Source organism: Glycine soja, chromosome 9, assembly GCF_004193775.1.
Source record: "Glycine soja cultivar W05 chromosome 9, ASM419377v2, whole genome shotgun sequence".
In the NCBI taxonomy this organism is placed as follows: domain Eukaryota; kingdom Viridiplantae; phylum Streptophyta; class Magnoliopsida; order Fabales; family Fabaceae; genus Glycine; species Glycine soja.
Genome location: NC_041010.1, coordinates 42,306,578 through 42,321,025, shown reverse-complemented (window position 1 = coordinate 42,321,025; position 14,448 = coordinate 42,306,578). Strand labels below are relative to the sequence as shown.

The 14,448-nt window shown below is 32.1% G+C and overlaps 1 protein-coding gene, 1 long non-coding RNA gene and 1 pseudogene across 5 annotated transcripts; 1 reads left to right on the top strand and 2 right to left on the bottom strand.

The window, feature by feature from the left end:
- Positions 1-3,530: 3,530 nt before the first annotated feature.
- LOC114366992 lies at positions 3,531-4,833 on the bottom strand. Of its 2 annotated transcripts, none has more exons than XR_003657101.1 (2): positions 4,404-4,833; positions 3,531-4,053 (listed from the first exon to the last, which is right to left on the bottom strand). It is a non-coding gene; the product is annotated as an uncharacterized LOC114366992 (long non-coding RNA). The 2 variants fall into 2 exon arrangements; XR_003657100.1 differs by having other exon boundaries at positions 3,535-4,006.
- Positions 4,834-7,175: 2,342 nt separating this feature from the next.
- On the top strand, positions 7,176-8,381 carry LOC114425763 (annotated as a pseudogene).
- Positions 8,382-9,628: 1,247 nt separating this feature from the next.
- On the bottom strand, positions 9,629-14,223 carry LOC114425463 (SH3 domain-containing protein 2-like). 3 transcript variants are annotated; one of them, XM_028392393.1, is made up of 11 exons: positions 13,986-14,223; positions 13,746-13,817; positions 13,302-13,415; positions 13,134-13,203; positions 12,897-13,045; positions 12,215-12,316; positions 11,936-12,136; positions 11,671-11,733; positions 11,382-11,525; positions 10,786-10,860; positions 9,629-10,113 (listed from the first exon to the last, which is right to left on the bottom strand). In XM_028392393.1, exons 2-11 carry the CDS (start codon positions 13,803-13,805, stop codon positions 10,003-10,005), a joined length of 1,089 nt encoding a protein of 362 aa, XP_028248194.1. In that variant the 5' UTR covers positions 13,806-13,817; positions 13,986-14,223; the 3' UTR covers positions 9,629-10,002. The 3 variants fall into 3 exon arrangements, with proteins under 3 accessions (XP_028248194.1, XP_028248193.1, XP_028248192.1); XM_028392392.1 differs by having other exon boundaries at positions 13,996-14,223; XM_028392391.1 differs by having other exon boundaries at positions 13,746-14,223.
- Positions 14,224-14,448: the final 225 nt, after the last annotated feature.

Genomic DNA, 14,448 nt, shown 5'->3' with positions numbered 1-14,448 from the left:
GATAAAGTTTTTTCTATGTGATAGAGACGGAGGAAAAGATATTCTTTCTTCAACTGCTCTAACCACTCTAGTAATTTTTTTGGGGCATTATATGTTGTCATGTTTATTAACTTATATACGTTAATGTTTTGTTCTTTAATTTGGCATCTATGTGGTGTCTTCATGCACAATACACCAATGTCTTTTTGCCTTTTGGTACGTAGTATTAATTAGGTCCATTTAGAGTAATATTTTCCATTTTGACTCTGATTAATTTTACGCTTTCTAAATTAAAATACTATTTGTCTCCAAATATTAAGCGGTAAGGGTATGTACGTATTTGGTTTTTGGTAATTAAATAAAAATAACTTATATAACATAGTATTTATCTTAAACATGAAGATTGGAAATTATAGATCATCAGTCCAAATCATGATGGACATGGATACTGATATTTTTGCGTGCTGTTTGCCAGTATTAAAAGTTTGGTATGTATTTTATAGTGTCTTGGATGAGTGTATTACAAGAAGTTATTGATTATAATTAAAAATAATTTTAATGAGAAGTTACTAATTTTCAACTCAAGTTGTGATTAATTAATATACTTATATACTGTAACTCTCTACTTACTCTAATCATGGCTATAGGTGGCGTAAGGATACATTTAATTTAAACCGTAAAATATCCGTGATTGGATAGAACCTTATCTAATCCATGAGGAGAATTGTTTTAACTTCCATTCATAATTGATGTTAAAAGATGTAATTAAGATAACTTAATTAATCGTACCCCTTACATTTAATATATATGTCTGCTAATGATTTGGTAACCTAAGTAACGTATAAACTGCAACAGTGACGAAGGGAATGATAGCATCAATTCTGTCTTTATTGAGAAATACAACTACTGAAAAGTAATAAAAGGTGTTATACGAAGAGGAGTAGTTGCATGTTGAGGTGCTGGATAAGGTATTGAACAAAACTAGTCCAAAAAGTCATACAAAAGAGGAAGAAAATAAAGTAAAATTTAAAGAGAAGAAAAAACTAGGTAGTGAATGAGATATACACTAGTCTTCTGACTCCAATTAATCTCAACTACCAGATAAAAAAAACATCGATCAATCTAATGTTAATTTTGTCAAACTTTGATCTTTGAAAACGCGCGTTGGTCACGGCAGTATCATTTGAATCACTTTCAACCTAACAAGAATTGCCGTTCATACGATTTTGACCGATCCACATCAAGCTATGTCCATGTGCTATCTTGGACGGCATTTCTAGTATTATGAAATGGGGTTTATTTTCCCTTTTCAATACTAGAAATTTAAACTCTGAAAATTCTTCATATATTATATTTTCTTTTGTACCGACAGGGTTCGAATCCAATACCTTGTAGAAGTTGTCTTAGTACCATTATAATAGGGACCAAGATTACCGATCATATCTTATATTTTCTAGGTGTATATATATTAAATTAATCCCAAAATTGCTTTCACTAGACTAGTATGAGAAAAAACTTACTGATTTTATTGCAACCAAATGTACGTATTTTATATGCTTCAATATAATTAAGGAGGTGGGTTTGTTAGTGTTATCAATAGTTATATACTTATATTAGAATCAACATTTGATATAAGTGAAAATAACTTATGTTTCTTAAACAAATAATTTTCTTCATTTTCTCTGTTGTTGAGTTTTGTTGTCCGTGACAAATGCACACAGACCACCTTCTACTTTATATATATTATCCCAACCGCTAAAATGTGGTAGTCATATTGTCATTCATTTGCTCTAATGCAGTACTGTACATATCTCTCTCTCTCTCTCTCTCTCACACACACACACACACACACACACACACACACACACACACACACACACACACACACACACACACACACACACACACATATATATATATATATATTTTGAATTTAATTTTTGCTAAAACATTATTGTAACATGTGGTTTTGTTTCTAATTTTCAATTAAAATATTCCAGCACATTTTTATTTTGTTAATGAGATAAACGTAAATTACACAATAAAAGATAACAGCCTCCCTTTGCAACAAAAGATTCAGACACATTACAGTAAAATTATGATCTTTGAACTTTATATTACACTATATATGTTCTGTTGCTTATTGGTAGAAACTAGTAAATCACTGAGGAAAACTAGTTCTCCAAAATAGTATGAAACGGATACGTAAATAACAAATTTTGGTCATCTAGAAAAGAAGGGGATCAAAAACACTTCTCAGGAGCTCTTCTTGGCTTTCAATTCAAGCAAAAACATTGCCTCATCATGTTGAAATTTGCAATTTGTTTGAAATCAGTTAATACGGGTACAGGTGATGAAACCAACCCGCTTGGTTACTAAGTATTAAACACTAAAGATGGAGTTCCATAATGAACTTTAATTGGAATATGGATCATTTAAGTTCGGTAATCGCTTTCTTATACTCTTGAATAATTTGGTGGACCTTGTGATACAAATAAAATTAGAAAACGCGTGCTTTAATTAACTCTGGTCTCTGCTTGAATATGCAGTTAATATTGCAGTGTCAAAAAAGTATGCAGCTTTCATGCTCTATGTTTACTCAGGAAATTAGTGAGCTAGTGGCTATCAGAGTTAGTGCGCATTAAGGTTTTTTTTTTTTTTTTTCTGGTGTACTAAGTGGCTAGGAACCAATAGAAACCAAAACCCACCGAAGAAATTAATAGCACAGTAGCTTTCTACACCCTTATAATTGTTTCCTGCACCTAATTCTAAATGTAAGATTGCATTCCGGATTAGCCTTGCCAGTTTTTACATTCCGGAAAGGCTAATCCAGAATTTAATTTTACATTCAAGATTAGCCTTTCCAGAAAATTAAAAAGGTGCATGAAGCAAATTTTAAGGTGAGAAAGCATTTGCCTATGAATAGTTGATGCATCAGCAGCTAGCCATTGGGTCTGAATCCAAGCTGAAGTCTTATCGAAAACATGTGTTATAGGCACAAATTTTACACTAGCAATTCACGGCTTAGGAGAAATCATGGTAAAAAAAAAAGATTGAGGGATGATGCAGATGTATGCTGATTTGCCCACTGGCTGCCTTTAATTTAACCACCATTCACAAGTAACTTATCCCTTCTGTTAAAAACAATCGCTTTAATCACCATTCACAAGTAATTTATCCCTTATGTTAATAAATTACAATACATGATTTAGAGAGTAAAACTCTTATTCGTCACCGGAGAAATCAGTGTATAATTTGTATGGTTTAAGATTATAAAGTGTCAATATTCTTAATTAATCTCCACATAACATGTAATTAAGTTTTATTTAATTACGTGTAACATGAAAATCATATGAAATAATTCAAACTATTATGTATTGATTTATCCTTAGAAGATCCCAAATGATCGTTGAATCAAAAGTTACGAATTTTTATTTCTTACCAAACATGTATGAGAATGTGTTCGTTCAACCTATGTTAAATCTAACACATCCTAATAATTTTATTTTTTTTTGTAGAATTTCAAAAACTACTCTAGCAATCAAACAAAAAAAATAAAATTCAACAATATAGATATCAAAGTCAATGTTTGCAACACCAAAGAAGAATTGGATCACAACATATTGCAACTATTACATGATCCATGACCATACACTTTTCAAAATAATTAGTATACACTTTTCAAAAACAAAACAAAAAAAAAAGTATACACTCATTCCAGATATAGAAGAGAGAAAGACAGCTCATCCGAACCCTATGCATCTCTTTCAACCTTTTTAACTTTCTACCACTACTTAATTTAAGGGGCTAGAAGCCAATTTTAATTAGTTCATCAATTTATACTTCATAACCAACATAGCCTATAACCAAATGTAATTTCCAATGGTGAAAGCATGTAGATATTTCTTCATATATGTGACTGGGAACAATGGAGCTGATAGACGAGTCCAACACAACTCCTTCGTGGACAAGGTCAACAGATGTTTCTTCTTCGTTATTTCCATTTACGTCGCAATCTGATGCTTAACTTGAAGCCAAAGGAACACACCACCCAAAATAAAATAAAGTAGACAACTACTTGTCAAAGATTTTAACTGTCTACATACTGATATCAACAATATTTATGGTTAACTATATATGTACGTAGTTAAGGTATAACTTGTTTTGAAAGATGTAATTATTGTTGTAAGCTAAAATAAAATATTGTACTGATTTATAAAAATTGAGAGTAAAACGTGATTATTCTTTTTATAATAGTTGTTCCATTTATATCGGATGAAATTATTCCTTTTATAATAGTTATTGATGTAAAAAAAAACTTGGTTATTTTTTTATAATCTATACACTTTAGAATTTCCTGTAATCACAACTTAGGAAAAGTAATTTTAAGAGAAGACAACAGAAACCAAATATAAACAACTCACAAGTATTACTTAACATTTGCTTCATTTTCATCGTCACTGAGAATTGATTTGATTGTAGAAACATCAATTCTAGCTGATTCCTGTTTCACCCATTTGACAAGCCTCTCTGCTTCCTTGCTTACCCTCTCTTCCTCTTCCAACGCTTTCTTCAGCCTACTTTCTTGTTCTTTCACCGAAAAGGTGCTCATGTCTGAGAGTATTTCATCATTCTTTCCCCACTCAACAACGTGTTCTGAACTCAACACTCCAGTGCTTCTTTTACCATTCCTTGCAACACTCTTCTTGGTGGAGGAGGAGAAGCAAAAGCAACATGCTGATCCTCCTGTGTACTCTGGCTCCATCATGCAATTTATTTAATAAACTTTGGTTAGGGAATTTGATACCCTTTAAGTGTGAAAATGAATTAATGTGATAATGTGGAGTTGTTGAGATGAGGTGTACGTTATTTGAATGAATTAGAAGGATAAGGAAACAAGGTAGGAAGTGTGGGGTCTTGTTCCTTGTCAGCATGCTAAATATATAACGTGTTGGGACTTGGGACCCAGTTTAAGCAATTCCATTGACATTGTAACCATTGTTTGAGCTGGTGAAGAGTTTAAGTCAAATCTCGTATAAGCAAAATGTGGGGCGGCTAGTTGATTTTTTTTTTTTTTTTGGAGATGGAGAGTAACTAATTATGACATCAGCTAGTAGTGAGATAAACGTATACCCTAATTTTGGGATATAAGTGAAAATAAGAAAGAGACAATAAAAAAAAATAAAGAAAGATTGAGAAAATAATGTATATGTGATAAGTGATATGATAACAAATGAAGAGAGGGATAGAGAGAAAAAATTGGAAGTGAGAAAGAGCAGAAAGTTTATATATGTTTAATTTTTTCTTTGGCATTATCAAATTGATTCTATTCCATTATGATTAATTATAATCCTGAATCATTACTTATTTCTCTATATCATTTTTCTTATAGAAAATAAAAAAAAATTGTGATCGGATAAGGAGATGCACCTCAATAATCAAGACAAGTAAAGGAATAATATATGGACATAAACTTGATTTAGGATGTATTATATTAGGATTTTGAAAGATTATTTTATCATTAAAATTTTTTATAGATTTTAAAGATTATTTATAAATATTATGATTTATGAGATTTTTTATAAGACTTTTATCATAGTTTTTATTTTAATCGATTTATATCATAAGAATTCAAAAGATTTGAAAGGACTTTATAAATTTATAAGATCTGAAAGGATTCTATAAATTTTTAAAAACACATTAAAAATTACAAGAGTTAGTGAAAAAATAATAAGAAATGATGAAGTTGGGATAAAAAAAGGTAAAATTAATATAATTTTTTTTTAATTTTTAATAGATATTTTGATTATAGCTTTATGTTCTCTTATACTAACACTTATTGTAATAATATTTTCTCATTCTTATTTTTGAATTTGAACAATAGATTTATACGTTGATTTTTTTTATTTTTTTTTTAATTACTACAATTATCTCATGATAAATCCAATGACATGTTTAATTGGGTAGAAGTGACGGGTGAGGATGAAAAATTAGTAGGAGAGTTAATGAGTTATATGAACAATAAAATTAAGGGTGATAGTCACAAAAATATTATATCGAACAAATGATAAATATAATCAATATAAGAAAAATATGATTAATCTTAGCACATAAGACAAATATTAATTAAAAAAAACAGACTAAAGGCGGAGTATATTTTGTATTTTTTTATTTCAAAAGAATAGAAGAAACATACATGACACACATATCTTAAAGAATATTAGAGAGAGAAAAATATGTGTGATGAGAGAAAAAAAAAGTCTGATAACCAATAAAAAAGAAAGAAATTCATCAAAAATTTGTATATTTTTTAATATCACAAGACTTTTTATAAGTTATAAAAAAAACTTAATTAAATACCATCAAATTTTATTGCTCTCATTAAAAAATCTTAAAAGTTTTAATTAAATATGATAAGACTTAATTATGTCATTTAAAAATTTTAATTATATACTACGTAACATTTTATAAAAAAAATCTTAATCCAATACACGTTAATATATATGCATTCTCGTATTTGTTGAGATTAGTTTTAGTAAAAAGTAATCTTCCCATCTTACAATATAATAACATAAGCTTTGATACGATACAGATTATTCTTTTAAAGAGATATTAAATTCAATATAATCCAATAAAATACAGTTTGAATTAGATTAAATGATTTGATTTTTATTGACACATCCTTACATAATATGTCTAAAAATATATTATAATTCAATATTTTATTATTATTAAACCCCCAAAAAAAAGTGTGAATTGCTATTTAAAAAAAAAAATACTCTTGATCCATCCGTCTCACCAAACCAGCCTGGCTTAAAACAACTTTTGACGGGTTTGAATTTAAGAAATTAAACCCAACGTATTTCGAGGAGACTGCAATTGATAATTCATCTTTTATATCTGGAATGATTCACCTTAAAAAAGAAATGAGTCAATTACATTGATACTTTCTAATATATTATTTTATAGTGTACAAGATATCCGTATTTATTAATTACAATATTTTTTTATAAAAGTACACACTAATATTTTTAAAAATCATTAAAGAGATTAGGGTAATATTTTTCAAAAAATTAATATAGAAATTAAAAAAAAAAGAGTATTTTGTGCAATGCAAAAAATCTAAAGAGATACTAGCATTCTTAAGAAAAAGTACTGTATTGGCCTGGCCATTGGGGGGGATTTTCTTGAGGTTTAGGGCCTTATTTAGGAGTGAGTTGAGAAAGTTTTGCCTTCCCAAAATCTTCTATTTTTGAGTTTGCCACCCAAAAAAAATCCCCAAGTAGGAAGAGGGGTAGTGTGTCCCTAAGAATGCGCGGGTGGACCCCACACTCCACAACAAAACAACAACGATGGTGGGATTCTACGACCTCTCCGACACCGACAACGACAACGACTCCGCCATCCTCGCTGGCCCAAGACGCAGTCGTTTTGGAGCAAGTCTCCGCCATCAACTTCTCCGGCTTCACCGACGAATCCCTTCTCCCCTCCCACCTCGAAACCGTTTCCGCAACCTCAAATTCTTCCCTCCCTCCAAAACCAAAGCTCTCACTTTTTCTTCCACAAACAACCAAAGTCCCAATCTTGATCCATCCAAACACAACCCAAATGAAAAACCCGAGCAAGGGTCTGTTTCAAGTCCCAATTTTTCACCATCCAAACATAACCCAAATGAAAAGCCCGACCATGGGTCTGTTTCTGTTTCTGTTTCTTCGCCCCCTTTTGGTTCTGCCTCTGCGTCTTCCCCTTCCTCTGATGAAAGTTCCATGTCTTCCATTTTCAAACCGACGCAAAAGGAACAAGGTTCCAAACGGAACTCTGTCTCTGAGATCTTCGAATTCCCCTTCGCCTCCACGGAGGAAGGATTGTTTGTGGTTCTCTCCCAAGAAAAAAAGCAAGGAGAATTGGGGTGATGATCACTTGTTGTCGGAATTAGGAAGCTTCTCGAGGAAGGAACAACAAAAAATGCCGAAGAAGGCGATGAAGGAAGAAGAGAAGGTTAGCCGCGAGGCTGAAAAGATTGTTCAGTGGGCCAAGCAAGAATCTGCAAGGTTCAACCTTGGGGATCAGCTCAGTGATTGATGATGAGTAGAGTACAGACTACAGTGCACTATCTATATCATTTTAGGCTTCGTATAATCGTAGAAGAAGAAAATTAGGTGTTATAAGCTGTTGCAAAGTATATATCGTTTTCTGGTTTCTTTTGGGGACAGTGGGAGACTATCAATTTGTCTGTGTTTAGATCGATACAAATATGTTTACATAGTTTGTTTGGGAATGGCTGTACTGCCTTTATACAATGAAGAACGGAGATATTTTGGCAATTTTATTTTGATTTGATGATCTGCATAGTGTCTTCGATATATTTAAATGATAATTACTTTTTGTATTTTGTAGCTTTACATCGTAATTCTACACTTATTATTTGTTACAGAGTAAGTGTATGTTTAGTTCTTGTTATAAACTTACCTTTGAGGCAAAAATTATTTTGTCAAAATGGATTAGAACTCTTGTTTTTGTATTTATTTTATTTTATCTGCTAGGTTTACATTAAAACGCACATTGTGTCATAATAATTCTAACTATAAATTAAACATACACTAACAATCCTAGTTCGAACGAATTTGGTGTTTGTTTTGGACTTCATGTGATGTGTCAAGGTGATAATCAATGGCAAGCATAATTATGTTCTTTGGGTTGTTGAAATATATTTTTGTTCTTATGCAATGCACTTATTTTCAATTTATTTCTGTGGAAAAAAAGTTTTAAATTAAGTAAATCGTTTTTAATACTGTCCTTACATATAATAATGGTCATCTTTTATGGTCCTTTCATAAACACTCTTCTTCACTTTATTTTATTTATTCTGCATTCAATCCCGTTTTGTACATGCGATTGCAACTGATTGTTTATATTGTTATATCAGCCACTTTTCGGAGGTGCTTGTTAATAAGGAAATCATCCAAACATGCGGGGTCGTTTAACTTGGGAATTCATCTTAAAAGTTAGCAAAATGAAAAGGGAAACCATTAGTGAATGTATTAGGCTTTTCTTCCTGTTCAAATGGACCTGTTTGGCAGGGAGTAAGCAAATATAAAATAAATCTGTCATATATGATCTTAAGCTGTTTATTAGCTGACTCTGATCTTAAACAAACAAGAAAGTTTATAATTTTCCCTGTTTCACTTGGTACATAAATCAGCAGGTATTGCAGCCACAGCTTCAGAAACTGAATTGGACAAGTGTAAATAAAGTATGAAAAAGAAAATCCGATAATGTGATTAACTTTCTTGAATTAATTAGTCCAATATATCAATTCATCGTATTCTTTGATATCTTATGCTCGCATCTAAAGAAAAACTTTAAAATTTTATACAGTTCAACAAAGGTTTATACATTAAGCCAGTACTTTTGTCGTTTATTTATGCCAACAGACTGTACCACGCAACAGAATTGTTATGCAGCAAAGAAAAAAAAGAAAGTTGTTAAGGTTGGTGTTTGAGGGGTGGAATCCAATTTATTTAATCTATGGTCCGAGTCTTGTTTTGATAGATAATATCTATTAACACCATTTAAATCCCTTGGACTCAATGACATAGGCCATAATTTATTTCAGCCAGACTAGAAAGACATCATGCAACTAAAAAAATAATAGATACAAATTACTTTTTTCATATTGATGCATAGGAAGATTTCTTAAATACAATGTTTCTCGCCATATCTTCATTTAGAATTACAAACAATGCTATAGAATATGAACAGCATAAAACTAAGTTCCTGACCAAAGGGCCAAAGCAAATGCCAATAATAAACATATCAATTACATATTCAAACTGCCAGTGCTATTTCCTATTTCAATTATGACTCGCATATACAACATATTGCACAGATGAGATGATAGAACCACCCAAAAATAATGGCAAGCACATGCTATGGCTTTTCAAATGCTGCATCTATTCCGTGATTATAATATACAATTTTTGCCTCACCTAATCAAAAGACCAATGTTGGTATCCTGTGAAGTTATTCTGTTATCTTGCTGGCTGGTATCATGTCCTGTCTCTCTACATAAGCAGAGGGAAACCATCCAGCATTGCCTTTGCATTCTCCTTCAGACCATCCATTGGGTCCAACCTAGAAATGTAACAACCAAAAGGATAATAAAAATACAGCTCAAATCAGTCTGATATTGGCAATAAAGATTATAACTTAAAAGTCTGAAAAAAAAGATCATGACATTTTTGTAAATACTAAATCAATAGTGACACTAGTAGGTCTTAGAATTTGACATTGGAGCCTAACTCAACCTCACAAAATGGACTTGTAAGGTGACAACTATCCAAGCTTTATAAGGATTATATTAATCATATCTATAGTCAATATGAGATCTCAACTATAGGAAAATGCATACTAACCATACACCTCGGCAGTGAAAGATTTCAATATTTAAGTTATTAGTTTCATATGTTTAAATAACAGACAATGGGTATTAGAGCAGATGAAAATCAAATAAAAAGAATTAACTCCATAAGATTATTCATTTTTTGTCTTGGGATAAAAATTTTATACAAGTGAATTTTGATTAAATTTGTATTAAATCTCTATTTTGCCCCTCTGCTTCTGCATCACAAGAAGACGAGTGCTTTATGAACTACGATCCCAACCAATAGCTCATAATTATGGACACCAAAAAGTCTATCTTTAAGTTATTTACACAAGAAAAAAATAAGCTTTTAAAGAATCTGGTTTATCTGAAGTACAGGTGATGATGAATCATAAATAGCATAACAGTCATCAAGGAAATACCTGACGAACTACAACAAAATCATCAACTGATAGGCTTAACTCCCCCTCAGCTTGAGCATCAAATGGATGTACGACCTACAAGACAAATGATGATGAACATGAATCAATTTAGGAGATTAATGTAAATGGAAACTGCATTGCACTGAGTTCAAACAAATTTTGGATTATATCCTATGGAAAGACTTTATTTTCTTTTTTAGCACAAAGAATTGTCAATGTTTTATGTGTATGAATGTGAATGTAATGATAACATTCATTATTCTACACATCTTGTTTTCTGTAGTTCCTTCATCATAAAGTATATGACAATTTGGTAATGAAAAGAGGTAGGTATCTGGAGTGAGAAGCCATATATTTTATGGCTTAAAATAATTGCATAAATATAATGTAGTCCATAAATTCAAATATGCTGAAACAAGAAAACTCATCATTAGCAAGTAATAGTAATAAGAAGATCAAGATGAGATATCAGTTGCAACAAAAGCCAAGTGAAAGTATAGGCTTCATCTTGAGCAACAGTAAACTTCAAGAATATAGTTGTATGTAATGAAGGAGCTGCAGAGAAAATTTTATTCATTTGTTCACACATGACTAACCTTTGCAAAAAAGTATGTGGCTGTTTGACTGTTGTGTTTATAATCAATGCCACTTGAATTAGCATTCTCATCTGCAGGTTGATTATATCCATCTTTTGGCAGTGTAAATGATGTAGCCTCTTTTGGTTGTCTGTCCTCAATTATCTAACTCCAAAAAATCCAATTTAAGGTACAGATTATTAATTTGATCAGCACCCAAAAAAATGGTCAGAATATCATGCCAGAAGCTAGTAATTATTCTTCCAATTTGAAAAAAAGAATCAGGCATTCAGGCTATATGGTGACTAACCTCAGTATATAGTTTCTCTAGAATAACAAGGACATGCTGATGATAGGATCTCTCAGCATCCACCTGCCAAAAACGGGGAACAAATGAAAAAAGAAAGAAAAGGTTTAGGGGAGCAGGATCTTCTCAATGTTCAGGAATACAAAAATTAACTAGAAAAAAAAAATCAACCAACATACTCAGTCAAGCAAACATTAGTTACTATCATAAAATTCAAATCAGTAATCACATATGCAAGAGATTACTTCCAAAAGGAATCTAGCAATACCATTGTACGAAGGCTCTGGAGAGTCATCTGTTGCTGCTGTTCTTCGACAGACAACATAGCAGAGGTTGCTTCTCTACCAAGTGCTGCCAAGGCAGATTTAAGTTCTTTCAACCTTGTTTCTGCATTTTGAAGCCTCGCGGAACTCTCTGCAGAAACAGAAGAATTCCTCAACTTTGATCGACGCCTCAAAACTTCAGCAGCCTGATGAGAAGATATCTATGATGAATACCATGCAAAGCATACCACCATATGCATGCCATTGTGGGAGAAAATCATTACCTGGGCTTCTACCTCTTGATGAAGTTTGTCATAGCGGCGAGTGAGGTGGCGTGCATCCTCCAAAGGAGCTCCTGTTATCTGTGCCCGTAGTGGCTCAGAGATCTATACAAACCTGAAGCAGAATTAGCATAAAAATTGGGAGGTGGGGACATGATTGGAACTTGGAAGTCACCATTTTTTTTATATATAGAATGAAAGACTAAATAATTTGGTATATAACTAACATACAACTAAAGATAAAAGACAAAAAAATTGTCATGCAAGATAAATGGTAATCTAGTAATAATTCCAAAGAACTAGGTTTCCCTTAAGTAGCAGTAGCACTAGCAAGTAAACACTTTTCTTAACTTGACCCAGTGAATAGTTTGGAAGAACTAGGGCTTCTTATTCCATATCAAGAAAAAAAAAAAGTCCTAATATAAATATGGAGAAGCACGTGAATGTTTCTATTGATTTGCTTTTGGTCAAGTTGAATTCCAGAAACCATGTACATGTGTTGGTCTTGGTCAAAAATCTTTGCAGCAAGGCTACCACCAATAAATAAGGTAGGTAAATGTTACACTAAAGAACATTAATTTGCACATATTAATATATCGTATGCTCCACTATAAAGCTATATTTCACTAAATGAACTCTTAAAGACTATGCTTGAGAGTACAAAGGAAATTCCCCAAAAGATTACCTGATCGCCTAAGATCCCGAGCAGAGTCTCTCTCTCATTTTCCATTGTATCATATGTGTTACCAAATTGAAGAGAAGCCCTTGCAAGGAGGTAACTACTACCAAGATTCTCTGTCCCATACTTACAACAGTCCCTAGCCATCCTCCTCACTGAATTATAGAGAACAAAATATCAATTATCAACCTCACGGCATAAACAAAAACAACATAAGCGCAAAAGGCCAAAAGCCAAATTCACCTATCTCCATTTGCTTGGAGCAAACAGAAACGAATCCTTCAATTGCACGAACAATATGCCGCTGAAAATGCTGTGAGCATCGAGCAACACGTTGGTTAAAAACATAACCAAGCAAAGCTTCTTGAACCAATTAAATAAGATACATGGAGTGAAAATATTAAAAAACACCTTAGCTGTCTTTGTCGAAGTGTACAACTTTTGAAGTTGCTGGTGACATTCAATTTCGGATTCATCAATCATGAGCGGTTCATTGCTAATTTGGCCCAACTGTCTAAGTATAACCTGCAAAAAAAAAAACACCATTTATGACAGAAGACCAAAGTCAAACAAACAAAACACTAGACTGACAAAACATATAAAACCACTAGAAACACACAGAATCAACACTTTATGCATAAGGATCCCATCCCATTAGTTCAAATCAAACCAATAAAAATTAGCCTTTTTCTATAAAACCCCATTTAAAAAAAAATGAAGCTAAATTGATATTATGATCACATGCTACAGAATCAGTTATAACCTAAACAGTAAATAGTAGCAGCACTAAATTGAGAAGCACCCCACAAAAAAGTTTCCCATTTTTCATCTAAGAAGAAGAATATGAATGATGACCTGCTGTTGCCTGGCAACTTGCTCCCTCAATTTACTTGCTTGCTTCCTTATAGCATCCATTCTTCTTCACCCCTTTCATTTATTTACAATAAAAACAGTTACTTTTTTGCAGGCCAAACAGAAAATGATAGTAAAAACATAGTCTTTGTGCTGGGGTTTGAATTTGTTGAGGCAGAAAAGCAAGGCAGGGATGGGAAGAAGAGGATTGATTGATTGATTGATTGATTGATTGATTACAACCTTTACCTACCTGGCTGGCTGGGACTTTCTAGAGAGAGAAATAGAAAGAGAGGTTTCCAAATAGTTACTTAGAAGAGAACAGAAACAGAACACAGAAATTATGATAATAATTGAATTGAATTGAATGAATGAGTTGTGACAATGAAAGTGAAAACTGAATCATGTTAAGAGAAAGAGGGGAGAGAAAATCTTGGGGGAGAAAGAGCGTCCTTTTTGGACTTTAACTGCACCGCACACTGGATACGACACGCGCTTGACTTATGGACATAAAGTGTAAATAAAATAAGCACAGAAAATATTTCTTGTTTTTATTTTTAATTGTAGAAATGAAACATAAAATGATAAAATAAAAATAAACTATTTTTTACTGCAAATGTGATTTTTATAACAAAAAATAAAAATAAGATGTGAGTTTTTAATAACAAAAAAAGAAACTAATTTTCCCTAATTGACCGAACTCTGA

Bases quoted from the DNA above. Each gene is read 5' to 3' on its own strand.
- LOC114425463 (XM_028392391.1), bottom strand. From the start codon at position 13,805: ATGGATGCTATAAGGAAGCAAGCAAGTAAATTGAGGGAGCAAGTTGCC. The intron at 13,046-13,133 runs GTGAATTTGGCT...TCTATAATTCAG, and splicing joins CTCCAAGCAAATGGAGATAG to TGAGGAGGATGGCTAGGGAC. The intron at 11,526-11,670 runs GTTAGTCACCAT...TTTTGGAGTTAG, and splicing joins TAGAGAAACTATATACTGAG to ATAATTGAGGACAGACAACC.